Raw genomic sequence first — 27,950 nt, 5'->3', positions numbered from 1 at the left:
TTTTCCGAACAGTGCCTGTAACACGGCTGGTTAAAAAAATAAAAAATACAGTTGCCTACCAGGAAACGTCATTGATCGCTATCTTCATCTTCCTCCTGCGCACTAAAACCACTAAAGTCGTCTTCTTCAGTGTCAGAATTGAACAGCCTCAGAATTACCGGTGCTTCGTCACACACTTCCTCAGTCTCTCTTTCGTCGTCGCTCTCAATGTCACTTACGTCTCGAGGCAAATTCGCCCTTGAGCTTGTGCTGTCCTCTTCATCACGCAGCAGTCCAGCCTTTCGAAACCCGGTGGTGATAGTAGATTTGTTGACACTGCTCCATGCTGTTAGGATCCACTGGCAGACTTGAGCAAAAGTTGCTCTTCGCATGCTATTTCCTTCTTCGACAGCCAGATCGATCGCCTTTAACTTGAAAGCTGCATCATATGCATTTCTTCGTGTGTTTTCCGTGATGAGGGGGTGTGCATGAAGCGCAAAATGACTGATCTGAAGAATTTAGTGTGAGTGCGTTTGATTTAATTCGAACAGTTTCATTGGTCCACTGTGACCTGTTCGGTAATTTCATTGGTCCGATGTGACGAGGCTGAATGTTTTGGCGGCATGAAGCTCGTTAGCCCGTAAAAATCCATAAATTAGCCGCATCATTGTTTAAGCCGCAGTGTTCAAAGCGTGTGAAAAAAGTAGCGGCTTATAGTCCGGAAATTACGGTAATTGTATAATAAGTATAACAATTTTGAATGATTTAAAAAAGAATGACTGGACTGGTATAGTAACTGCTGTTGTATCCCATCCACCTCAAGGTTCGATGCTTTGTGCGAGCTGAGATGCTTTTCTGCTCACCCCAGTTGTAAAGAGTGATAATTTGAGTTACTATACCAGTCGTTACTATACCAGTCCGATCATTCTCCTCTGATCTCTCTCATCAACAAGGTGTTTCAGCTTGCAGACCCTCCGCACACAGGATGTTCTTTGTTTATCCAAACCATTCTATGTAAGCTCTTGAGACTGTTGAGATCAGCAGTTTCTGAAATACTCAAACCAGCCCATCTGACACTAACAACCATGCCACGGTTAAAGTCACAGAGATCACACTTTTTCCATATTGATGTTTGATGTGAACATTAACTGAAGCTCTTGACCTGTATCTGCAATCTGACACATGATTGGCTGATTAGATAATGGCATGAATGTACAGGTGTTCCTAATAAAGTGGACGGCGAGTGTATGTTAACTATGTTTTAGTGTCTGTTCTCAGAGAGGTCTGACACACACACACACCTGGGCAGTGTGTGATGCAGAATGTGTGTTGTGTTCCAGGTGGGCTCTCTTGAGCAGGCCATGCTGGATGCCTTGGTGCTGGACCGTGTGGACTTTGTGAAGCTGCTGATTGAGAATGGCGTGAGCATGCACCGGTTCCTCACGCTCTCGCGGCTAGAGGAGCTCTACAACACGGTAATGTACTCTTGTATACTACTCTTGTAAATAGAGCTGACATGTCCTTATTCACTAACTGACTCAGTTGGCTCAAAGCTACATTGTTACATTTTCTCCTGAGACGATATAATGTCGGATTGTTTAGAGTCTAAGGAAAGGTCGTGGTCTAAGGAACGGTGCGTTCAACCTCTTTGGAATAATTGCTAATGCAATGTGTGTTTGTTTTGCCTGCAACAGAGGCATGGACCATCCAACACACTCTATCATCTTGTACGAGATGTTAAAAAGGTAAGACTCCTCAACGCATGCTTTTGTGTGTGTGTGTGTGTGTTAAAATGAGAAATTGTGAGAATGCTTGTGTGTGCCTGAGTGTGTGTGTGCGTGTGCAGGTGGTAGAATAGCACAGAGCAAAGATTAGATTTTATTGTGACTTTAGCACAGTAGCTGGCTTGCCAAGTTTACGTCCCAGTGTTGCCTAGGTAGACACCTTGTCTCTCTCTCTGTAAGTTATATCTACCTTTCAGTTGATTTTTATTATTTTTTTTTTTATCTGTGAGATTCAGGTCAGTTACTTATATCTACCTTTTGGCTTCCCCAAGCTGGATAAAGTGGGTTTTTTGTTTTGTTTTGTTTTGTCCTAGAGGATCTTGCTGACACACACCGTTGTCTTTGGTGGCTAATGTGATAATCTGTGTGGGAATCTACATGTCATTTGTTGTAAGACATGAAAAGGCAGGACAAAGCCTAGTCCACACTAACACGAGTAAATTTGCAAACATCTTTTGTTGTCTAGTTAACGAATGAAAATGAGCGAATATGAGGACAAATACATAGCTTTTCAAAAATGGTGGCATGAGTGTTATGTAATCTTCATAATTCAATGTTAGACTGCTTTGTATAATTTGCAGTAGGGGTATAATGCACTGCAGAGGCATTGTGTATCTGTAGTCTTATCTGTTTCCCATTCCAAGTATTTGTATCTGTATCTTTATTTGGATTTAAACCAGAAGCTTTTTTTTTCTTCCCAATGAAATATAAACCCTACCATTATGCCCCAGAACAATTGGACTCCAAAGGTGGCATTGGCAGCACTGTCAGCATGGTGTGTGAATTCTGGCTTTGACAGCCTCAGCTCATCTCTCCAGTTCATAATTGGTCTCAACTAGAGATGTGTGCTGTTTTATTAATCCTGCTAACACAGTTATTATTTTTTGTTAATACTAGCCTGCAATATATTCTAACAAATTTTGCTGGTTCTATTTCCTAAAATAGAAACAAACTAGTACATTCATTTAAACCAGACAGTTACTTAGGAGGAATGAATGAACCTTGGAAATGCATTGCCCAGCCTTGCCTTTGTTTGTCTTGCGAACTTCATATCTAAATAAAAAGCTCCCACAGCATTTTTGTTGTGTCTTGCAGGATCTCAGTTAGATGAACACCTCTAGTCTTAACCTGGCAAGCTTTCTTTCTATTCGTATCCATTAAGAAAGCATTATCAGTTCGTTCCGAGTAATGTATTCGATTACATCCCTAGTATAGATAACGATACCTAAGTGTTTATTTTTATTTTCAATGTCAAAATTTACTTAAAGGTCATGGGTCAGACACCCACATCCACATGGTAGTGCGGGCTAGGTCTAAGGATGAGACTGTAGCAGTAAAATTGTCTATGACTGACAGAGGAAAAGGCTCTGGGCGTAACACTTAGATAGGAGCTGATGATGAGTCATCATGAAACATGCACTGAAGCAGAACCTTGATCATCAAAGGTTTTGAGAAAGCAGAGACTATGCTATGAGTATGAGTATGTTGATACATTCAGGCTCGTGACTGTAGGGGCATTTACATACAGTATATTCCTGTGCCATCTGATGGTATGGCCAAGCCTACAGAGGAAACACCAAAAATCACACAGCATAGTAGATTTCATAGCAGACTCTCCTCCTAGCTGAGCATGCAGAGGTCTACAAATTATTCCATGGTTTCAGTAGAAGTTGCCCACTCACAAACTCTGCCAGGGAGCCATGAGATTAAGCAGTCCCTCCAGGATTTTGTGATCACAGAAATTAAGGCAAAATCAAGGAAACTCCGCAATATTTGGAGGAGCCAATTTTGAAATATTTTTCAAAATTACCACAGATTTGGGCCAAGACACGCCATATGACATTATCACAATGCACATTCAGCCAAAGCCCTCTTAAATTCATGTGCGTCGAACATGAGTACAGCTAAAAGGTGTCATTTACCAACAAACATCACTGGAAAAGACCGTGCAAAACAATTTCATGCAATTTCACCAATTCAGGTAGTTCCCTTTCAAAGGGAACTCCACGTTGTGTTAGTTGAACACTGTGGATAGCGCCCTTGCGCGTGACCGGTATCTGAAACTTGTGTAACATCATGCCTATTTATAGACCTGCCATGATCAGGTGACGTGGCAATTAAGCACATTGTGTGATATATAAAAGACACCTGTGAACCGCGCCATCATCCTTATTATCTTCAGCAAGACTGCATGTCAGTCGTTTGTGTAATGCTCGCAAAAAGACTGTTCATTTCCGAAAAAAAGAAGAAAAATCTCTTTTCTTTTCTGTCCCTTTGAAAAAAGGGAGAAAAGTATCTGGAAGAGGAGCTGGAGACGAGCGCTGCTCTATCTCTTGCTCTGTCTTCCGGGTCCAGCTCTCTGCTGGATTTTGGAGCCTCCTTCCGCTATGGAAAGCCAAAAACCCTCCCCCCCAAAAAAACACCCAAACACACACACATACACACACACACACACACACACACACAAATAAAAAATAATAATTCCTCTCTAATGTGCTAAAAACTAAGAGCAGCATATAAAGAGCTGCTTGAAGTGATTACTAAGGCTGGATGATGCTATTTAGCTATGCTGAAGGTGGAGGAGGTGCTGTCGAGCTACCTCTCTCCATTGATGGCAGGTAATTTAGGGGGGAAGCAGTAGCGGCTTTACCATCCAAGCCATGTAAGGCCACCGTGGCGTTGGTGGGCAAGGCCTATGCAGTAGTAGTCTTGCTTGTGGGTCACTGCAGACAATGGAAGTGTTGTAGGCCTACCAAGTAGACCTGCTGAGTGAGCCAGTTTTTTCCCTGTTGTGTTGAGTTCACCCGAGCATCCACGAGTGGATCCCGGGCCAGCGCTAGTGCGAGGGAGGCACAGAAGGCGAGTATGGCAGCCCACCAACCCCCATAAACAGCCAGGGGAACTGGGCAGCCACAGTCGAGGCCTGTTACTAGGCCTGATCTGAGAATGGTCACAAAGGCCAAGCAGACAAAGGAGGAGCAGTCCTGAGGGGCCGTGGAGGGACGTATCAGGGGACATGAGGTTGTTAGGACAGTTAGCCCCCAAAACTACTGTAGGGCCTCCCCTAGCCAAGGCTGTCCCAAGTTTTCAGTATCCTCTGTTCAGCGAGCTGTCACAGGGCAACGGAAATCTGATGCTTTTCCTCCAATAGAATGTGGAAAGGTTAACATCACTTAAAGGCCATCTGGCAGCGTGATAACTACTGCCAAATGTGTCTCCATAGGTTCTGTCTACCATAGAAAAGGGTTACCGAGTCCAGTTCAGAGCTCGACCCTCCCCCCCCCCCGGTTCAGAGGTGTGCTCACCACAGTAATTAGCAGAGAGCAGAGCCGACATTAACGCAGGAAGTAAGATCCCTCTTGGACAAAGGGGGCATAGAACATGTACCCCGTTCCGTGAGGGAGGGAGGCTTTTACAGCCGTTATTTCCTAGTCCGCAAAAAAAGAGAGGAGTATCTTCAGACATACAGGTTTCAAGATATTGATGCCCAAACTTATCGTTCCACGGATTCAGTTTCAATAGATCTAAAAGGTGCATATTTCTACAGAGAAATATTGCCCAGGCACAGGAATTTTCTGAGGTTTGTGTTTGGAGCGACGCATACCGATATCGGCTTCTTCCCTTCGGGCTAGCTTTATCCCCTCGCACCTTCACAAAGTGCATGGATGTCATTCTGGCTCCATTTTGACTCCAGGGCATACGTGTACTAAACTACCTGGATGACTGGTTAATTCTAGCACAATCTAGGGGAACTGGCGGTTCAACAGATGTTGTTCTCACCCACATGAAGAGCTTAGGGTTCAGGTTGAACCTCAGAAAAGTATGCTTTCTCCAGTGCAGTGGACAACTTTTTTAGGGGTTATAAGGATTCTACAATGATGAGGGCGTTTCTATCCCCAACATATATAGGGTCAATCCTACAAACATTAAGCAAGATAAAGCTGGATCTTGGCATCCCCTCCAGTCTCTATGAGACACTGTTGGAGCTTATGGCAGCAGCAGCAGCCAAAGTCATACTACTGGGCCTATTGCACAGGAGACCATTTCAGTGGTGGCTGAAAGTGGGGGTTTTGTCCGAGGACAAACCTCTGAGAGTAATCAGTGTCACGCTGCGATGCCTACGTGCTCTGAGAATTTGGAAGTGTCCAAAGTGAAGTGTTCTAGCCCTGGGTCACACTCTTATCACAAGACGGTAATGACAGACACCTCCCTCACGGGCTGGTTCTGCTGTCCAACTCATGGTCTCTGGAGCGGCCCTCATCTGGAGTGGCATATAAATTGGCTAGAAATGCGGACCATATTTCTATCATTGAAATTCTTTTTTCATCAATTGAAAGGTCACCATGTGTTGACAGACAACACAGTGGTGGTCTCATATATCGACCACCAGGGAGGATTATGATTGCGCCCCCTGTTCAGGTAGGCGCAACTAATTCTTCTCTGGGCAGTGGGAAAGATTTTGTCATTGAGTGCAATGTACAGTCTGGGCAACTGGGATGTGGGGGCAGACATCCTGTTGAGGCAGGGGCTGAGGCCTAGGGATTGGTGGCTCCTTCCACAAGTGGTGGAGTCCATATGGCGGAGGTTTGGCCAAGTAGAAGTGGATGTGTTCACTTCCGAGGAGACAACACACTGCTCGTCGTGGTTCGCCCTCACTTCTCCTGCACCATTAGGGCTGGATGCCACGGTGCACATGTGGCCGAGGTCACATCTATATGCTTTTCCCTGAATGCTCTGCTCCCACAAGTTCTAGCGAGAGTTCGCCAAGACTGTCTACGTCTGCTGCTAGTAGCACCTTATTGGCCAGCTCAAATATGGTTCTCAGACACTATATCCCTGCTAGATGGCACTCCTTCTAAGATTCCCATCTGCAGGGATCTACTGTCTCAAGCCGAAGGGCTGATTTATCACCCTCAGACGGAACTATGGAAACTGTGGGTCTGGCCCCTGAGAGGCACCAACTCATAGATTCTGGTCTCACAACTGACGTTGTAGAGACCATGTAGAATGCTAGTTCGCCATCCATGACAAAATTGTATGTGCTCAAGTGGCAACATTTTGTCTCGTGGTGTGAGGAATGTTAGCTAGACCCAGCGAACTGCGCAATAGCTACAATCCTGGAGTTCTTACAAGGAAATTTCTCAGTAGGGTTGGCTCCTTCTACAATCCAAGCCCCTATTGATGGAGCCTCTGTGGGGCAACATCCTCTAACTTCGAGGGTTATGCATGGTGTCAGGTGGCTGAGGCACATCTGCAGACCACACATACCTTCCTGGGAACTTTCTGTGGTCCTGGAAGGTCTGTCAGGTGCCGTATTTGAGCCCTTGATGTCAGCCTCTGAGAGGCTTCTGACCCTAAAGGTAGCTCTTCTGCTGGCCCTGACATCTCTCAAGCGAGAAGGAGAGCTACAAGCTCTCTGTTATCCTTTCCTGCCTTGACTTTATCCCTGGATTAGCCAAGGCTTCCCTATATCCTAGGCCAGATTATATTCCTAAAGTGCCTACATCTGCTGCCCAGCCGATAATGTTGCAGGCTTTCTTCCCTCCTCCGTTCCTCATACCGGAATAAGAGAAATTGCACCGACTGTGTCCAGTAAGGGCTCTCCGCTCTGGCCAGTGGCGTAAGTCAGAGCAGCTGCTGGTCGGCTTGTGCAGTGACAGTAGAGGTGACGCTGTGTTGAAGCAGTGCATCTCTAATTGGATAGTGGAAGCAATCTCTATCACTTATGAGGTCTCGCTATTCCTCTGGGCATAAGGGCTCATTCCACTAGTAGGGGTCGCCTCCTCAAAGGTTTTGTCCAAAGGGGTATCCTTACAGGATGTGTGTGCTGTGGTGGTGTACGCTGCACACATTCATTTGATTTTACAGCCTGGTATGATGGCATGATGTTACACAAGCTTCAAATACCGGTCACGCAGGAGGGCGCTTCCCACAGCGTTCAGCTAATGCAACGTCTTGTTCCCTTCTCAGGGAACAGGGTTACATGCATAACCTAGACATTAACCTGCAAAAGAACAGAAAAACTCTGCAAATTGCAACGCAAATTTTGAAAAAAAGCCACAGGATAATCAAGAATTTTTGGCCAAAACAGGTCAACAAAAAAAACTTATATGGAATCCCGTATAGACTGTTAAATTAAGGGAAATTTTGTTGGTTGGTTTTTCTAACTGTATACTCAAAACAAAGTAAGTACTACAGACAGAATCTCCACCAAACCCCTAGAAATTCCCCTCCTAAATGCCAGAGCAGGGCAACAGAAATGTGAGCTGATGAGCATTGAATAATCAATGTTCTAGCCTCCCCATGACTTTCTTAAGTTCTGCACTACTGTGCTCAAACTCCAACCACTGATGCTTAGCCAATAACTCTAGCAGTAGTCTAGTCACTAGGATCTAAATGCAGAGTCTGTTTAGTAGGGCACAGTAATTTTGGATATGCTGTAAATACACAAGCTAATGTAACATAATGAGACGAGACAGATGCAAACAATAACCAGAAGGTGTGTTTAGGGCACAGCTGGAGAAGGTAGTGGAAACTATCATGAGGTAAACAGGAAGCCCGGAGTGACATTTTGATTGGATGAAGATGTCTTTAATATTACCCCAACTGATGGTCCAATTGCTAGCATAACTCATGTCGAAGTCATAGATCTTAGTGTCAAACAGGCCAGCTAATTGTTCCTCCTTCCTTTATTGCCATGTCTTGTTGGAATAATGTCTCATTTAGAACTATGAGAATAAAAAGCCAGATGTTTTATAGTTACCTAAAGCATGCAGCAATGTGATCTAAGATTGGTGTTCGTGTGAAAACGTCAGTGAGCTGCTATCAGACACCACAGAGCTTTGTGCTTTTAGTGTTTCAGTGTGGTTTGTCCTTAAACGAGGTCTTTGTATTGTAGCTCAGTGTGTATTAGCAGGGTGTTTTTGTCTTTTGTGTATTTTAGCTGAGTATTGTTGTATTATTGGCATACCAATGTTTTAGTGTGTTTTCCTTTCCGAATCCCACCCGTGAAATCCTGTCTCACTTACCTTGTGTGTTCTTTCCAAGCAAGAATATCGAGGGTTCAGTTGGATCTACCTCAAGGTGAATCCGCCAGTCAATTCTCTTCATAGTCCTTTTAGCGTTACGTCAGTGTCTGTGTATGTTTGTATGTGAGAATGTATGTGAGTAGCGTGAATGTGCAAATTCGGTCTGGCATTTCCTACTTTTTAGCCAGCATTTGTCAGGAGTGTGCACAAGTAACACTATAACTACTGTCTTTCCCCTCCAGGGCAACCTGCCACCTGACTACCGCATCAGCCTGATTGACATTGGATTAGTCATTGAATACCTAATGGGAGGAGCCTATCGTTGCAACTACACACGGAAAAGATTCCGAACGCTGTACCACAACTTGTTCGGGCCTAAAAGGGTAGGTGACTTAATTAACACACAAATCTGCCCTTTCAGGATGTCACACCCATTTGTAGCTGGGAGTCAAGAAGCCAAACATTTGCCATGCTCTTTGGGTGTCTCCTGTCAATCACAGCGACAATAGTCAATCATGGCCATCTCTGAGCTCATGGGATCTGGAAAAGGGGAGATAGCGCTTTCCTCCGTGTATGTTATGCTGCCCTATAACACAGCGTGGGGAGCAGTTGCTGCAAAAAGATGCATTTGGCTGGCTTCGTGTGTCTCAGAGGAAGCATGTGTTAGCCTTTACCCTCCCCAGCTGGTAGCTGTTATATGATAGGGGAGAGCTGGCTGGTGGTTGGAAATTGACAGGTGAACAAAAGCCAATCCATATACAGGCATGTTTTGGGGGAAGGGGGACAGAACTGGAAGACTGTTCCCAAATTACCCTTTGAAATGGTCCCAAACCTGTACAGTACTTAGTTTTTGAAATTCCTTCCAAACTTGGCAGTATACCCATTGTAGCCAAGTAACCACTGAAACTTGCCTCAAAAAAGCTAACATTTTTAAAATTCTACAAAGTAAACAGCATACCCCTGTAAGAGTATATTATATACTACAACATTTTTTCCAGTTGCTCCAAAAAATGATCAGACTGAGACATTGAGCTAATATTGATCAGTTATAAAGTGATGGAGTATATAGAGAATTATTTACTCTGTTGAACAGCAATAGATCTAAGGGAAAAAAGGAGATTTGTAAAAATGACATGCCTCTCCCAAGGCAGTAGGTGTATTTTATCTCATGTTTGTACTGACTGAAACAGGCGCGTATATAAAATACAGTGCTGTGAAGTTTGATTTGTTCTGTTTTTGTGTATATCCTATACTAAATAGTTTTAGACATTCAAATAAAATACAACACAAAACAAAGGCAAACTGAGTAAACACACAACAGTTTTTTTTTTTTTTTTTTTTATTGAAGCAAAAAAAGTTAACCAACACCCATCACCCATGTGAAAAACTAATTGCCCCTTTAACTTAAAACTTAAAAGGTTGTGCCACCTTTAGCAGCAATAACTGCAACGAAACGCTTCCGATAACTGGGGATCAGTCTTTCACCGCACTGTAGTGGAATTTTGGCCCACTCTTCTTTGCAGAACTACGCATTTAAAGTCCTGCCACAGTATCTCAGTTGGTTCATGTCAGGACTTTGACTACGCCACTCCAAAACTTTAATTGTGCTTCTTTTTTTTTTGAGCCATTCAGTGGAGGGCTTACTATGCTTTTCCTATACTGTGGATCATTGTCTTGCTGCAGTTGCGCTTGAGGTTCTTACGGACTATAGACCTATTGCAAGTTGCCCAGGTCCTGAAGCAGCAAAGCATCCCCACACCATCACACTTCCTCCACCATGCTTGACCATAGGTATGATGGTCTTTTTGTGGAATTCGGTGTTTGGTTTACACCAGATGTAACGGGACCCCTGTCTTCCAAACAGTTCCACTTTCGACTCATCAGTCCACAGAACATTCTCCCAAAAGGTTTGAGGATCATAAAAGTGTGTTTTGACAAGATCCAGATGAGCCTTAATGTTCTTCTGGGTTAGCAGTGGTTTTCACCTTGCCTCTCTTCCATGGATGCCATTTTTGCCCAGTGTCTTTCTGATATTGGAGTCATGAACAGTGACCTTTATTGATGCAAGAGAGGCCTGTAGGTCCTTTGATGTTGACCTTGGCTCTTTTGTGACTTCCTGGATGAGTAGTTGCTGTGCTCTTGGAGGAATTTTGGAAGGTCGGACACTTCTGGGAAGGTTCACTACTGTGCTGAGTTTTTCCATTTGGAGATAACGTCTCTCACTGTGGTTCTTTGGAGTCCCAGAGCCTTAGAAATAGATTTGTAACCCTTCCCAGACTGATGTATTTCAATCAGCTTCTTCCTCATCATTTCTGGAATTTCTTTCAACTTTGGCACAGTGTGTTACTGGGTAAGAGCTTTTAACAAACTTTTTTTAAAGAAAATAATCAGGCCTGGTTGTGTCTCGTCCAGCTGAACCCCATTATGAATGCAATTCCATAGATTTGGGGAATTAGTATCTACAGGGCAAATACATTTTCACACAGGCCCAGTTGGTACTGGATACATTTTTTACTTCAATAAATAACATTATCATTTAAGAACTGTATATTTTGTTTACTCAAGTTTCTTTTGTTCTATCTTAGATTTTGTTTTCTTTTCTGAAACAACTTAATATGAGTTGTACACAAAAACAGAAGAAATCAACAAATGTCAACAAATGCAAGGGGTTATAAATCTATTTCAAAAACTCTGAACCACTGGGATTAAAATAGATGAGATTCACATGAAGAAGATAAAACACCTCACTGAATAATAGCCACAAATGTATGTTTTATCTGCTTGTACAGCAGAGTGTGTGTAGATGTACTCTGCACTGGGATCAGATAAGAATTAGGATCAGAATGAGAACACTTTGTCCTAGCTGTGCCAATCTAGCATAAACATATACTCATGCTGTGCAGAAGGTAAAGCCTAAAATAGATCGTAAGGAGTAGTAGTGGACCAGGATACAGTAGCTGCTCCAGATTTCCAGCTCATCGGATCATTATGCATAAATCACCTGTTTAACAGATACACCTAATTTCAGCCCTCATACACCTCCAAAAAGAAAATTGCTGCCCTTCTGCCGTTTGCTAAAGATCATTTGGACAAGTCAGAAGGCTAATGGAAAATGTTTTGTGGATGGATGAGACCAAAATAGAACTTTTTGGTTTAAATGAAAAGCATTATGATTGGAAAAAGGAAAACACTGCATTCCAGCATAAGAACCTTATTCCATCTGTGAAACATGGTGGTGGTAGTGTCATGGTTTGGGTCTGTTTTGCTGCAGCTGGGCAGGACGACTCGCCATCATTGATGGAACAATGAATTCTGAATTATACCAACGAATTCTAAAGGAAAATATCAGGACATCTGTCCGTGAACTGATTCTCAAGAGAAAGTGGGTCATGCAGCAAGACAACGACCATAAACGCACGAGTCGTTCAACTAAAGAATGGATAAAGAAGAATAAAGTTAATGTTTTGGAAAGGCCAAGTCAAAGTCCTGACCTTAATCCAATAGAAATGTTGTGGAAGGACCTGAAGTTAGGAAACCCACCAACATCCCAGAGTTGAAGCTGTTCTGTACTGAGGAGCAGGCTAAAATTCCTCCAAGCCGATGTGCAGGACTGATCAATAGTTATCGGAAACATTTAGTTGCAATTCAAAACATTCAGTCCCTAGCTGCAAAAGGAAGTCACACCAGATACTGAATGGTTCACATACTTTTACCACTCACATATATGTAATATTAGATTATTTTCTTCAAGAAATAAATGGCCAAGTATAATATTGTTTGTCTCGTTTGTTTAATTTGGCTCTCTTTATCCACTGTGTGAAAATCGGATCATGTTTTAGATCATGTTTATGCAGAAATGTAGAAAATTCTAAAGGGTTCACAAAACTTCAAGCGCCACTGTACATGTCAGGGTTGTAATATGTAAATGTGCAGAAAAGCCGTTTCTTCATGCTGACCTTAATGTCAAATTTTGTTGCCATTATTTACAGCCAAAAGCCCTGAAGCTGCTTGGAATGGAGGTGAGTGTGTGATTTATATAGAGCCACCTCTGATGATTGCCAGGCGCTAAGACATTTAATGATATTTCTAAAAGACCAACCCAAACAATGGCAATGTGTTTGTCACCATTTCTTTCAAACCAGTGGGCTGTATGCAGAGTTTGCAAATTAATTCCAAAAGTTACACCAATATTTACACAGCGAAAGTTACATGTATTCAGAAATGGGTTGCACACCTAGATAAGAAGATTTTCTGGATGCACCATTCAGATTGCTTAAATTACCTGCATGTAGTTCATGCCTCCTAAGTTGACAGATATTTCTGAGTAGAAGCGTCCGAGATTGGGTTTTTCAATAGCATCTAGTCCACTGTCTTTAAAGACAGCCTGCAAAAAATGATGAAAATGAAAAATAAAAAGACTAATACAATTATATATGAATTAGAAGAATAAGAAAAGTTAAATATAAATCTAATAGAATTCTAGTGTACTGCCAGTATATTGCTGTACGAATAGTCCTACTTATAATTATCAAATTAATCACCGCAAATTCGGTTTATTATGGCTAACAATTACCAATAATTAACAACTCACTATGTACAAGACAGTCCTTAATTATTTGTGTAATTACTGTATATGTTTAGGTGTAATATTATTGTATAGTTATTTTTAGATATGTGCAAGTACATACGTTTGTCATTTATGTTGTATTTGTGGACAGGGTAAATGACATTTTCATCCCAGTTCTGTTTCACTGTGTAATTGATTTTGTAACTGATTACTCATCAGCACTTCTTCACTGATTAGTCTAAACATGATTTGTATTCTAGTGTGACCTTTGAATTCCAAGGTATTGAAAACAATACATATAGTACACTGTCTAAAATTCCTTGCCGAGACAGGATGACATGCCAATCCGACGAGGGCGGCAGAAGACAACGAGGAAAAAAGAGGAGGAGGTGGACATTGATCTGGACGACCCTGAAATCAACCACTTCCCTTTCCCCTTCCATGAGCTGATGGTGTGGGCAGTGCTGATGAAGAGGCAGAAGATGGCACTGTTCTTCTGGCAGCATGGCGAGGAAGCCATGGCCAAGGCGTTGGTGGCATGCAAGCTGTGCAAGGCCATGGCTCATGAAGCCTCGGAGAATGACATGGTGGACGACATCTCTCAGGAGCTCAACCATAACTCCAGGTGCCAGAGTGGATTTGCATAAGCAGACCAGTTGGCCTGTTGGTTTTTTGTCCCTTTTCCAGACGGTGTTCGGCTTTATGTGTCACTAACATAACTTTGCGATCCTTTCCTTGACAAGAGTTATTCGTTGGGTCCCCGTCTTTTAGCAAATCTTTATTACTTAATAACACTCATATTGTCCACTCATAACACCAACCTCTTCACAAATCATCCTCCCCAAATATCTTCTTGGTAACACCAAGTATTAAGCTAATCTCTCTGTAAAACTGGGCTTATTTTTTCTGCCCCCTCGCTGTATAACTTTGTTTTATTTCTGAATAATACTGCCCAACATTTGGTAACACCCTTATCCATTGTTAACATAAACCTAATCTTTTGGTAACCCAAACATGGGTAGCACCAAATGAGTTATTGTATTCAGTACACCCCCCCCCCCACCCCCCAATTTCCTGATATTATTCAGATATCCTGTTTGACAGATATTTTTGCCACTAAATTGTGCCCTCCTTTATTATGTCCACGTTTCCAGTGTAGCGCTCTGCCAATGCATGTATTTTTTAAAGACCATTATTAAAGACCATATTTCTGCATGCAAATATACATATGTGTATATCACGTTCTGTTTGTCCTGTAGCTTATCTGACTGTGTCTAACTCTGTAACATGTCCATTTCTAATCAATTTCTCATCTAATTTACACCTTGGTCTTGGTGTTTGGATGTGTCTGTGCAGACATGCATTTGTCTGTCACCTTGTCTCTCATCCACCTTTCTTCTATAATGTCAATCTCTCTCAGGGAGTTTGGGCAGCTGGCGGTGGAGCTCCTGGACCAGTCCTACAAGCAGGATGAGCAGATGGCCATGAAGCTGCTTACCTATGAGCTGAAGAACTGGAGCAATGCCACCTGTTTGCAGCTGGCTGTGGCCGCCAAGCATCGTGACTTCATCGCCCACACCTGCAGCCAGATGTTGCTCACTGACATGTGGATGGGGCGGCTTCGCATGCGTAAAAACTCTGGCCTCAAGGTTCCAGTTTAAGTCTTTATAAAAAAGTTCAGAGAAGTATTAAGAGGTCATAAATAAAAAAAGACATCATTACAAGAGTAATGGCTGACTTATCACTGTAGGTCTTGAAAGCTGTGTGGTTTTTGACAAATTTATAAAAATGCAAAATCCTCTTAAACAGACCGGAAAGATTTTAGTAGTTTTTCTACTCCTTGCACTTAAAGTTTTTTTTTTTTTTTTTTTTTTATAAATAATACGGTTAAGTAGCAATCATATTAAGTTTATTTAACAAATTATATCAAGTTTGCGTTTTTTTTTTGGCAGGGGGTGTTTTTATTATTACAGTAACTCTGAGAAAATCAACTTCCATTAAAAGAGGTACAAATATCTACATTTAGCTGTAGCAATTACAATTACAATGGCGATATGGGAGACACCTGAAAACATTTTTTTTCTATTTTCCCAGTTAAAATAGGCAATTTGCTACCGATAGCAAACATTGAACCAATAGAACATAAGAGGACAGGGCTATAGTTTCTCGTCAATAAAAGTTTGGGGTTGAGTGTGTTGCTTATCTTTTATACTGTTAGCATGGAGCTGTCTTGCCAAATATATGCTAGGGGTTTTTTTTTTCATTCATTTATTCACCTTCAGTAACTGCTTTACCCTGGTCAGGGTCTCAGTGCCAAATCCTGGCAATGCTGGGCACAAGCTAGGAAAATTCACCACAGATAGGATGCCAGTCCATTGCAGGGCACCATACAAGCACACATATTCACACCTAGAGTTTAGAGTAGCCAATTTAGAGTAGCCAGTGCACCTACCTCTATGTTTTTGGACAGTGGGTAGAAACCAGAGGAAATCCACCCAGCAATTCCACACAGCCAGTAACCCAAACTTAAGATTGAACCCAGTACCCACTGCACCACCCTGTGCTAGGGCTTGTTAATTATTGTTATTCTCTGCCTGCTAAGATTTTCATGTTAGTAATGTTGGACCTTGGATGTCTTTTTGACCATCAGCCGTACAGTACTAGGAACGAGCGTCCCTCAAACATTCTCTGAAAAGTTAATAGGTCTTGCTTCCTAAAAAGGTTTACCTTTTGTGACAGGAAGGCCCTCTGTTGTAGGGTTATGCATAAAACTATTAGTGGTTCCACCTCAGGGACAAAGCAAATAAACCTTATATGGTGCAAGATGAAACATTTTTTCCCCAAAGGGTTTCTTTTCTCTTCTATTGATAACCCATTGGTACTCATCAAAGTCTTTTCTGTTGTCTTGGCATTTCATACTGATAAACTGTTTGATTCATTCTCAAGAAAGAGAACACTAGCAGTGTCAGATAAGCAGAAAACAGACACGGCATGGCTCGAATCTTTTAAACATACAGTTGCAGTCGGAAGTTTACATACCATACACTCATCATGGACATGAACGTCATGGCAATATTGGGCTTCAATAAGTTCTTTGAGCTTATCTTTTTATGTACAACATACATCTTTAACCTATATTTTTTTTAAACCAAGAATTTGGTTCACAAGTTTTAATACATTTGGGGTTTTCTGTAATCAACACATTTTAGAACCCGGCTAAAGTTTGCGGCTGACCATATGAACAAAGAAAAAGCCATCTGGAGGAAAGTTTTATGGTCAGATGAGACAAAGATTCAGTTGTTTGGCCACAATGACCAGAGGTAAGCTTGGATGAGTAAAGAACACTGTACCAACTGTTAAGCATGGTGGTGGCAGCACAACGCTCTGGGGCTGTTTTGCTGCCAGTGGAACTGGTGCATTGCACAAAGTGGATGGAATAATAAAGAAGGACTTATTTAGAATTATTCAGCATAATCTCAAACCATCAGCCAGAAAGTTGAACAGAAGTGTTCCAACAGGACAATGACCCCAAACATACATCAAAGCTGGTTGTGGAATGGATAAAGCAGGCTAACATTAAGCTTGTGGAATCTCAACCCTATCAAAAATTTGTGGACTGTGCTTAAAAGTCGAGTCAGGGCCAGGAAACCAACAAATGTCATTCAACTTTACCAATTCTGCCAAGAAGAGTCATCAAATATCCAACCAGAATTCTGCCAGAAGCTGGTGTTTGGCTACCAAAAGCGTCTGCTCAAGGTGAAACTTGCTAAGGGACATTCAACTAAATATCGGGTGTGCTGTATGTATATTTTTGACCTTGTATGTATAATTTTGACCTTGTGTCGACTACAGAAAATTAAAACTTGTGAACCAAATTCTTGTTTTTGTTTTTTATTAAAGATGTATGTTGTACAATCATTCTGCCCCAGAAAAAGCATCACAGTTCAAAGAAATGATTGAAAGCCCAATATTGCCATGACATTCATGTTCATGACGAGTGCATGTAAACTTCCGACGACAACCGTACATTTGTCAGATGCTGAAGCACACGACTTAAAGAGATCTACTTTCATCTGTTTTTCCATTGCACAGCAAAGCCCTTACACAGGGGAGTGCCATAAAATGTGCAGTGTTTATGCCTGAGTTTATTACCTTGCCAAAACAGTTTGTGAGCTTTAACAGTTTGTGGGATTAAGGATTCCTTGTAAATGTATCGCATGCTCAGGATGCACAGATGGCTTAACGCATATGGGTGTGTGTTTTCACTTTGTCAGGTGATTCTGGGCCTACTGCTGCCTCCTTCCATCCTGAGTCTGGAGTTTAAGAACAAGGATGAGATGTCATACATGCCTCAGGAGCAGGAGGCCTACCTGCAGGAGAAGGATTCAGATGAGGCTGACAAGCCAGCCAAGGACAAGGACGACGAGGACATGGAGTTCACCGTAAGAGCATACTGTGAGGCGCAGTACAACTCCGTGGTGAGAGCACCCACCTTAGCTCCGTTCTTTAGCCTGTAGTCTAGCACACACACACTCAACATGCTGCTGCTGAAGAAGTCCTGCCCCCAAAATTTGGCCTTCAATTCTTTGCTATTTTTCCAACCCATGGCTCCTGCCCTTAAAGAATACTTTATGTCCCAACCCTTTCTTTCCCCACTGCTTCTCCCCTTTTCCTCATTGTCCTAGCAAAGATGTGTGGTCGTGGAGTTGTAGCGTGTCTCTGTGTGTCTATTTGTCTATCTTCTTGTCTCTTGGAGTGTCTGTCTTCGTCTTCTCTTTGTCTCTTCCTTTTAGCGACGGTCTCGTCTGAAGTACGGTACTGTGACAGATCGCTGCCTGTTCCTTTCTCATTACCACAGTCCTGTCATTTCTGTGCATGCTATGCGAATGAGCTCTTTAGTGCATTCTGTTTGGTGCCTGCATACCCAAAAACCCTTTCGTGCAAGCTTCTGTATAAAAAGCACTCTTTCTTTCCACTTCATTCACACACAAAAAAATAGCTATCATCTGATCTCTTTCTTGTCATGATTGCATTCAAGGAACAAGTCATCCCAAATGACCCATACGAAATGAAGTGCAGACACAGTATATGACAGTCTTTTGAATCAGTAGTATCTAGCTCCAGCTGATGATATGAAGCCCCAGGTTAGGTGGAAGAAACCTCTGCTTAGACAAAAGTAAACTGTTCCTTTATCATTAAAGTGTGGAATCATGTAAGTCAAATCACCATGGTAACACTAATCTTAACACACCACCTATGAAATGGCAGATAATACATGAAACAAACGTTCATGTAACATTAAAGTTACTTCAAACAATACTTTAGCTGGTTAACTAACTCTGGCTAGCTAACATTAATCAAAAGATCAATTTAATGTAATGAGTAGTTAATTCACTGTGTAGCGTCTCCATTCTTCAGTGATCAAACTTCAACTTTCTTGGCCTGGTAGGCATGGCTGTAGCTAGATGTAACTCAAAGGACTTTTTTGCACTGTTGTATATTTGTATCACTGTGACACTGTTAAACTTCATATTTCCACTTGCTACTATGAATCTATCACAGGTTATGGCAACAATTGTATTGCAAATTAAATTTTCTACTGATGCCACTGAAAAATGTCAAGTTGAAATGCCTAGATGATTTAAACGTATATACATATATATTTATACTTTTTCCTCCCCAGTGTTTGGATATAAGAAATCGTGGAAAGCCTGGGAGAGATATAAAGTGCTACATTTAATAAATAGCTTACAGTGCCCTCCACTAATATTGACACACTTGATAAATATGAGCAAAGAAGGCTGTGAAAAATTGTCTTTATTGTTTATACTTTTGATCCTTTGTTAAAAAAAAAAATTCACAGAAATACTCTGGTCTCATGGATATCAAACAATTGCAAACAAAACACAGGTTTATAAAAAAAAAAAAAAGTCTTTGTTAAATATAGGTGTGCAACAATTACTGGCACCCTTTTAGTCAATACTTTGTGCTACCTCCCTTTGCCAAGATAACAGCTCTGAGTCTTCTCCTATAATGCCTGATGAGGTTGGAGAATACATGGTGAGGGATCTGAGACCGTTCCTTCATACAGAATCTCTCCAGATCCTTCACATTTTGAGGTCCATGCTGGTGGACTCTCCTCTTCAGTTCACCCCACAAGTTTTCTAAACCATTTTTGTGTTGATTTTGATGATGTTTTGGATCATTTTCCTGCTGGAAGATCCAACAAAGGCTCATTTTAATCTTTCTGGCAGAGACAGTCAGGTTTTCATTTAATATCTGTAGATATTTGATTGTCCATGATGGCATGTATCCTAACGAAATGTCCAGGTCCTCTGGCAGAAAAACAGCCCCAAAACATTAAAGATCCACCACCATATTTAACCGTGGTCATGAGGTACTTTTCCATATGGCTACCTCTGTGTGTGCTCCAAAACCACCTCTGGTGTTTATTACCAAAAAGCTCTATTTTGGTTTCATCTGACCGTAGAACCCGATCCCATTTGAAGTTCCAGTAGTGTCTGCAAACTGAAGACGCTCGAGTTTGTTTTTGGATGAGAGTAGAGGCTTTTGACTTCGGATTGTAGTTTTGGAGACTTTCTGACCCCAAGACGCAACTAACTTCTGCATTTCTCCAGCTGTGATCCTTGGAGATTTTTTGGCCATTCGAACTGTCCTCTTCACAGTGTGTTGAGACGATATAGACACACGTCCAATTCCAGGTCGATTCATAACATTTCCAGTTGACTGGAACTTCTTAATTATTGCCCTGATGGTGGAAATGGGCATTTTCAATGCTTGTGCTATTTTCTTATAGCCACGCCCCATTTCGTGAAGCTCAACAACCTTTTGCTGAACATCACAGCTATATTCCTTGCTCTTACCCATTGTAATGAATGACTAAGGGAAGTTGGCCTATGTGTTACCTCATATTTATACCCCTGTGAAACAGGAAGTCATGGTTGAGCAATTTCCTGTTCCTAGTCACCCAGGTGTACTTTTTTTTTAAATATCAATGGGAATATACTTCAAATATATTTTTCTCATATGAATTCATGGGTGGGGGGCAATAATTGTGGCACACTTATATTAACAATGATATTTTGGGGGGCTAAACCTGTGTTTTGTTTGCAATTGTTTGATATCAATGAGAGCAGAGTATTTTTGTGAATTTTTTGAACAAAAAAACAAAACAAAAGGTGAAACAATAAAGACAAATTTTCACAGCCTTCTTTGCTCATATTTACCAAGGGTGCCAATATTAGTGGAAGGCACTGTAGCTGATGGGTTCAATAATGAAATAGTTAAAGGGTTGCAATACAATTGAGACATGTCAAAGAGTGTGCCATGTTCTCCATCCCTGTAAGTCCTCACTCTTGGCTTAACAGTGTGTTTCTCTGGCACATGGAAATTGCATTATTTTATTCAATTTCAAGTTCTACCCTCTCTCTTCCATTTTTGCTACCATTTTACAGCAGTATCACCAAGCACATTTGCCACCTGCCTGAGTGCTCAGAATTGATTGGCAGTTTTTCTTCTGCCTCACACGATTCTGAGTGATAAGAACTTTTCTTCTTTACCTGCAATATATAAAACACATCCTCTTTCTTGCCTTGCTGTTTCTTTTCTCATGTTTCAGGCTATGCTGGGGAATGTGAGCTCAGAAGTGTCTCGGAAAAAGGAAGTAGAGGAGGCCCAGAATCGCCATCGCCTAATTCCATTGGGCCGCAAGATCTATGAGTTTTACAACGCCCCCATTGTCAAATTCTGGTTCCATACGGTGAGAGATACATTTCTACAGTTTTGAGAAGCTGACATTTTCATTGTATACTTGTCACGTCATCCCCGTAATGAAGGTTAGGACGGATGCAAATGCAGATAAGAGTTTACTGAGAGAAAGGCAGGCAGACAAATCCAAAACATGAGACAATAGCGAGGTCAAGGAACAGGCAAAGGGTCAGGCAACTGGCAAACAGGCATAAACTGGGCAAGGCAAGAATCAAAAACGAGAAACAAGAACAAGATCAAGGAACATGAAACAAAACGAGGTCCAGGGTATAATCGCTTGGTATGGTGATAACACTAATACTTCGCAAAGTGCAAAGAGACACAAGGGGTTTAAATGGCAAACGTAATCAGGGGTGAAACACAAGACAGCTTCACCGTCACTGAAGACCCAAAAGCGTGTGCATCGGCTCATGCTTCGGGTCTCCGAGCACGCTGCATGCTACAGCGCTAGCTCGAGGGGAAATCATGACAATACTGTTACAGGCCAGGGTTCTGAAGAGTCACAACACTGGGTTCTTCAGTGTTATTCCTGTGTATCTTTGTTTCTAAGACAATACATATTCAGTGACCTGATCACAGAAAGTTAGTGATTAAATTAAGCTTCACACAACAATGATCTGTGCTGATTCACCGTACTTCTTGGGTACTAGGAGGCATTAAAGAAAGAAAACTCGCCAACTGAGTTATTTGCTACTAAAAATATAGATGCAGATACCTTTTAAATGAGGGGTTGTCATGGTAATTGCATTGTTGTTGTTTTTTGCAGATTTACTGTGTTGAGAAAAAGGAGAGAAGCAATAACCTCTCTGAGATGATCTGTCCGAAAAGCAAAAACAGTACTTACCGCAGCATGAAAATATCAGTATTTAATGTTTAATGTGCCCCTGTTATTTACCTTCAAATAACAAACTGTTTGCAAGTATATTACTATCATGTAATGTGATTATAGACCGATGCAAGTGCAGTTAAGAGCTTTTATTAAGAGAGACAGGCAGACAAATCCAAATCCTAAAGCACAAACACGGTCAAAAACAGGCAAATGGATGGGCAAACAGGATGAACTAGGCTTAGACAGGAATCGATAAACGAGGATGAGAACAGGATCAAAACCATGAAACAAAAAACGAGGATCAAAAGGCTTGTACAGTACAGCTTCTCAATACTTCGTGTCGAACAAAGACACACAAGGGGTTTAAATAATAAACGCAATCAAGGGGATAACACCAAACAGCTGAAACACTAGGGAAATAACCAATAACGTAACAGGGGCGGAGACAAGACATAAACCATAACAAAAGCACACGTGTCGAAAATAAACAAAGTCACTGACAACCCGGAAGCACGAGGGGAAATCCGTGACAATTACATTTAACATCCTTTATTCTTTCCCTTTGTAGTTCTTTTTCTATTTTAGTTCATTCATCTCTGTTTACATAATTGCGTAGTTATTTATATATTTCCATATATAGATTAGCTAAAAGCACGTGCTTTGTCCTTTAGGAGTTATGGCAGTAATCAGATTACAGGCAGGACAGATCCCAGGTCTGAATGAGTGCACTGTCACTTCCAAAGCTACGTTTGCTTATTGATGAGATACTATGGATTGGCTAAACACCTGAGAAGAATGTACTATGTAAAAAAATATACATTGCGCAGCTAGCTGACCCAAGTAGGAAAAAGATTTTTCTCCCAATTAACAGGCATATAATTAAATCTCTATTTGTATAATTATCTACTTGTCTACATGATATGTAATTTTTAAAATGCTCAATCTACACGCACAGTAGCATTAGACAAAATAAGGTTGGAGGAGAGAGTGCTTCTGTAATTAGTTTTTTTTTTTACCCCCATTGTTTGAAACTTCACAGGATCTACAACTTTAATTAGACAGCAGTGCTCCCTTGGCATACGTTTATCTGTCACAATCAAACTAATACATTGTTTACATCCACTGTCGATAAAATGGTGTCGATAAAAAAAAAAGTGGTCTGCACTGACAGTATGGCAGACCATCCCACAAGAGTACACGAGGCTTCCAAACGCGTGGTGATGCAGGTGACTTCGGATTGTAGTTTTGGAGACTTTCTGACCTCAAGACACAACTAACTTCTGCAGTTCTCCAGCTGTGATCCTTGGAGATTTTTCTGGCCACTCAAAGCATCCTCTTCACAGTGTGTTGAGACGATATAGACACACGTCCAATTTCTAGTTGACTGGAACTTCTTAATTATTGCCCCTGATGGTGGAAATGGGCATTTTCAATGCTTGTGTTAGTTTCTTATAGCCACTTCACATTTTGTGCAGCTCAACAACCTTTTGCCGCACATCACAGCTATATTCTTTGATCTTACCCATTGATGATGAATGAATAAGGCCTATGTGTTACCTCATATTTATACCCCTGTGAAACAGGAAGTCATGGTTGAACAATTTCCTGTTCCTAGTCACTCAGGTGTACTAAATTTCTTTTTTTTTTTTTTTTTTTAAAAATCAATGGGAATATACTTCAAATAGATTTTTCTCATATGAATTCTTAGGGGTGCCAATAATTGTTCCACACCTATATTTAACAAAGTTTTTTTTTTTTTTTTTTTGGATAAACCTTTGTTGTGTTTGCAATTGTTTCATATCCATCCAGCAGAGATTTTTTTGTGATTTTCATTAGCAAAATATCAAAAGGTTAAACAATAAAGACAAATTTTCACACCCTTGTTTGCTCATATTTACCTTGTATTTACCAAGGGTGCCAATATTAGTGGAGGGCACTGTGTGTGTGTGTGTGTGTGTGTGTGTGTGTGTAATATATATATATATATATATATATATATATATATATATATATATATATATATATATATATATACAGACATACAGTGCTTTCTGAAACTAATTTGTTTCAAAAATTAAAATAAAGTCAACGATAAAAGAAAAGGCAGCCTGGGTAAACACAAAATACAGTTTTTTAAATGATAATGTAATTTATTGAAGCAAAAAAGTTATCCAATACCAACTGGGCCTGTGTGAAAATGTATTTGCCCCCCGTAGTTACTAATTCCCCAAATCTATGAAACTGCTTTCATAATGAGGTTCAACTGGACTAGATGCAATCAGGCCTGATTACTGCAAACCCTGTTCAATCAAATCAACACTTAAATAGAACTTTTTCAACAGCATGAAGTTGGTTAAAAGCTCTTAGTAACACACTATGCCAAATCTGACGAAGAAGGTGATTGAAATGCAACCATCTTGGAAGGGTTACGAAGCTATTTCAAAGGCTCTGGGACTCCAAAGAACCACAGTGAGAGACGTTATCTCCAAATGGAAAAACTCGGCACAGTAGTGACCCTTTCCAGAAGTGGCCGACCTTCCAAAATTCCTCCAAGAGCACAGTAACGACTCATCCAGGAAGTCACAAAAGAGCCAAGGACAACATAAAAGGACCTACAGGCCTCTCTTGCATCAATAAAGGTCACTGTTCATGACTCCACTATCAGAAAGACACTGGGCAAAAATGGCATCCGTGGAAGAGTGGTGAGGCGAAAACCACCGCTAACCCAGAAGAACATTAAGGCTCGTCTGAATCTTGTCAAAACACACCTTTATGATCCTCAAACCTTTTGGGAGAATGTTCTGTGGACTGATGAGAAAGTGGAACTGTTTGGAAGACAGGGGTCCCATTACATCTGGCGTAAACCAAACACAGAATTCCACAAAAAGAACATCATACCTGTTCGCATGGTGGAGGCAGTGTGATGGTGTGGGGATGCTTTACTGCTTCAGGACCTGGGCGACTTGCAATAATTGAGGGAAACATGAATTCTGCTCTCTACCAGAAAATCCTAAAGGAGAATGTCCAGTCTTCAGTCCATAAGTTAAAACTGAAGTGCAACTGGATTATGCAGCAAGACAATGATCCAAAGTATAGTCCACCTCTGAATGGCTTAAAAACAAAAAAGCAAAATGAAAGTTTTGGAGTGGCCTAGTCAAAGTCCTGACTTGAACCAACTGAGATACTGTGGCAGGACCTTAAACATGCAGTTCATGATCAAAAAGTCTCCAGTGTGGCTGAACTAAAGCAGTTCTGAAAAGAAGAGTGAACCAAAATTCCACCACAGCGCTGTGAAAGAATGATCTCCAGTTATCGGAAGCGTTTGGTTGCAGTTATCGCTGATAAATGTGGCACAACCAGATTTTACGTTTAAGGGGGCAATTCGTTTTTGTGTAAGGTGCTGGATAACTTTTTTGCTTCAATAAAAAAAAAAATAACAAAAAATTCAAACTGCATTGTGTGTTTACTCAGGTTGCCTGTATTTTATGTTTTATTTCATCTATTTAGTATGAGATATACACAAAAACAGAAGAAATCACAACATCCACTTCAGAATGGGGGAAAAGTGTGAGCTCTGTAATTTTAACTGTGGCAGGGTTTTTGGTGCCAGATGGGCTGGTTTGAGTATCTCTTGGGATTTTCACACTCAACAGTCTCTAGAGTTCACACAGAATGGTGCAAAAATAATAATAAATCCTGCGAGTTGAGGGACTGCAGGCTTAAAAACACCTTGTTGATGAGAGAGATCAGAGGAGAATGACTAGACTGGTCAGATCAGGGGGAAAAAATCCGCTGGTCTTTTTACGTATCTACACTACACACATATACTTGCTGGAGTACTGTATGTATACAGCATTCTAAACTGATAAAAGTGTATTTTAATCCATAAGTGAGCCAGGTCTTTTAGAGGATTCAATTGTGACATTTGTCAAACTCCCTGATGGAATATTTTCTTTCCAGATGATATGCTAGATGCTGGCTTTCCCCTTAACACCCACTTCTACAGTGAAGCCTGTCAAACCCACTAGAGTCTGAAATGTCTGACACCACAACATCGGTCTCTGAAGTTTGCAGAGATTATGGAAACTTGACTGGAAAAGTTGTGCTCGTTTTTTGTACAAACGCAAGACTCAGCTGGAGCTTCTTTTTTTTTTTTTTTTTACATAGAAATTTATTGTGCCTATTTTTAATCATCTGCATTACCATCTCTCTGAAAATCTACATTTTCTCCTCATGCAGTGTGTTTTTCCCAGTGTGAAAAACACCCAGAGGGCTGATGTGGGTGATCTCACACTGTGTTCTGAACAAAGCATCAAATTAACCGGCATCGTGACTGGAGAAGGCCTGTATGCGTCGGTAAAGAGAAAGTGCGGAGAGTGAAAGAGAGAAGAACGAGAAAAGTGTAAATAACTCGGTCGCAGTGTGAAACATAGCAGGAGAAGCGCTTTGTTGTTAGCCAGCTTTGAGTTAGTCGTACATTTTTAGAGACCTGAACAATGCGCCACCTAAATGAGATTCCCTGTATGAAATATACACTCGCCGTCCACTTCAATAGGTACACCTGTACTTTCATGCAGTTGTCCAATTAGCCAATCATGTGGCGGCGAACCAGCCTGTATAGCAGTGCACGATGGGAACTTTCACACCCATAACAAATCATTTACACGACCATTAATGTTTCAAAATGATGTTTATTTACAGTCAAATTGACTGTTAATTGACTGTATTTTTTTTCTCTCCATGTAAATGTTGAGCAGTGTAATTTCGTTAGTTAGTTAACACAATTGCTGTGTTGAGCTCTTTGCAGAAAGAGCAGAGTTCACGTCAAAGAGGCTTGTGTTTCTGTGACGTGGATTTGTTTGTTTGTTTGTTTTTTGCCCAGATGGCCTATGTGGGCTACCTAATGCTCTTCAACTACATCGTGCTGGTAAAAATGGACCTCTGGCCTTCTTCTCAGGAGTGGATCGTGATCGCCTACATTTTCACCAACGGCATTGAGAAGATGAGGGAGGTGAGGTCAAAGACTGGATGAGATTCGATCGACTTTGTTTTGCTTTTTTGTTATATACTTTATGGTCACCTGACCGTCATATCCATATGTGCTTGCTGAACATCCCATTCTAGATTGAGTCCTTTCCTAAATAATAATTATAATAACCTCCACTCTTATGCGAAGGCCTTCCACTAGATTTTGGAGCATGGCTGTGCGGATTTCAGCCACAAGAGCACTGGTCAGGTAAAGCACTGGTGTCGGGCAAGAAGGCCTGGTATGCGGTGTTCCAATTCATCTCAAAGGTCTTTAATAGGGTTAAGGTCAGGGCTCTCTGCATGCCACTAGAGTTCTTCCACACCACCCTTGGCAAACCATGTCTTTTTGGACCTTGCTTTGTTCCCTGCCCCTTAGTTTCAGTGAAGGAAAATAACATGAAAATTCCATATGTTCAAAAAGCACCTATGGGTGTGACGGTCAGGTGTCCACAAACATTTGGCCATACATATAGTGTATATCTGCACACTTCCTTACACCTCAATTCCAAAGACATGTGTCATCACTAATCTCTCTACACAGACACAGGACACTTTTAAATCACATTCGCATCCCTATGGATCATTATTGGGAGAAGTTATTTTATTTATATTCCATCTAATTATAATTACACGACATGAATTGTACTTCATCAAGTTGTACATTTTTGTTCGTTTTTGCCTCGTTAAAGCACATTAAAGCACAGCTGTTAATGTGTCTTTTCTCCCTGACAGAGACTTTTATAAAACCTGGACTGGTGATTAGTATTTTGGATTCTGTGAAATAAATGCAAATGTACAAACAACACTGCCAATTCTCCAGGTTCTTACGTAGCTTTCTCAGCTACGTAAGAACATGAATTTTACTTTTAGAGATGGCACAAACTGTACGCCTTTTCACACATGCCTGGGTGTGAATACTGCCATGACAAAAGCTGCATTTGTCAATC

At 41.2% G+C, this 27,950-nt stretch overlaps 1 protein-coding gene across 1 annotated transcript in view; it reads left to right on the top strand.

The window, feature by feature from the left end:
• The window catches only part of trpm3 (transient receptor potential cation channel, subfamily M, member 3), a 149,068-nt gene that overhangs the window by 109,887 nt on the left and 11,231 nt on the right, over positions 1-27,950 (top strand). Inside the window, exons 11-19 of the mRNA XM_053610758.1 lie at positions 1,320-1,454; positions 1,674-1,724; positions 9,034-9,174; positions 12,781-12,810; positions 13,691-13,983; positions 14,779-15,007; positions 17,633-17,836; positions 20,998-21,138; positions 26,858-26,986. Of these exons, the coding sequence (XP_053466733.1) occupies positions 1,320-1,454; positions 1,674-1,724; positions 9,034-9,174; positions 12,781-12,810; positions 13,691-13,983; positions 14,779-15,007; positions 17,633-17,836; positions 20,998-21,138; positions 26,858-26,986 (1,353 nt within the window). The remainder of the gene's footprint in view (positions 1-1,319; positions 1,455-1,673; positions 1,725-9,033; positions 9,175-12,780; positions 12,811-13,690; positions 13,984-14,778; positions 15,008-17,632; positions 17,837-20,997; positions 21,139-26,857; positions 26,987-27,950) is intronic.

This window comes from Ictalurus furcatus, chromosome 22 (genome assembly GCF_023375685.1).
Source record: "Ictalurus furcatus strain D&B chromosome 22, Billie_1.0, whole genome shotgun sequence".
Classification (NCBI taxonomy): domain Eukaryota; kingdom Metazoa; phylum Chordata; class Actinopteri; order Siluriformes; family Ictaluridae; genus Ictalurus; species Ictalurus furcatus.
The sequence above is the reverse complement of the archived record's forward strand: the minus strand, read 5'-3'. Positions and strand labels throughout refer to the sequence as shown.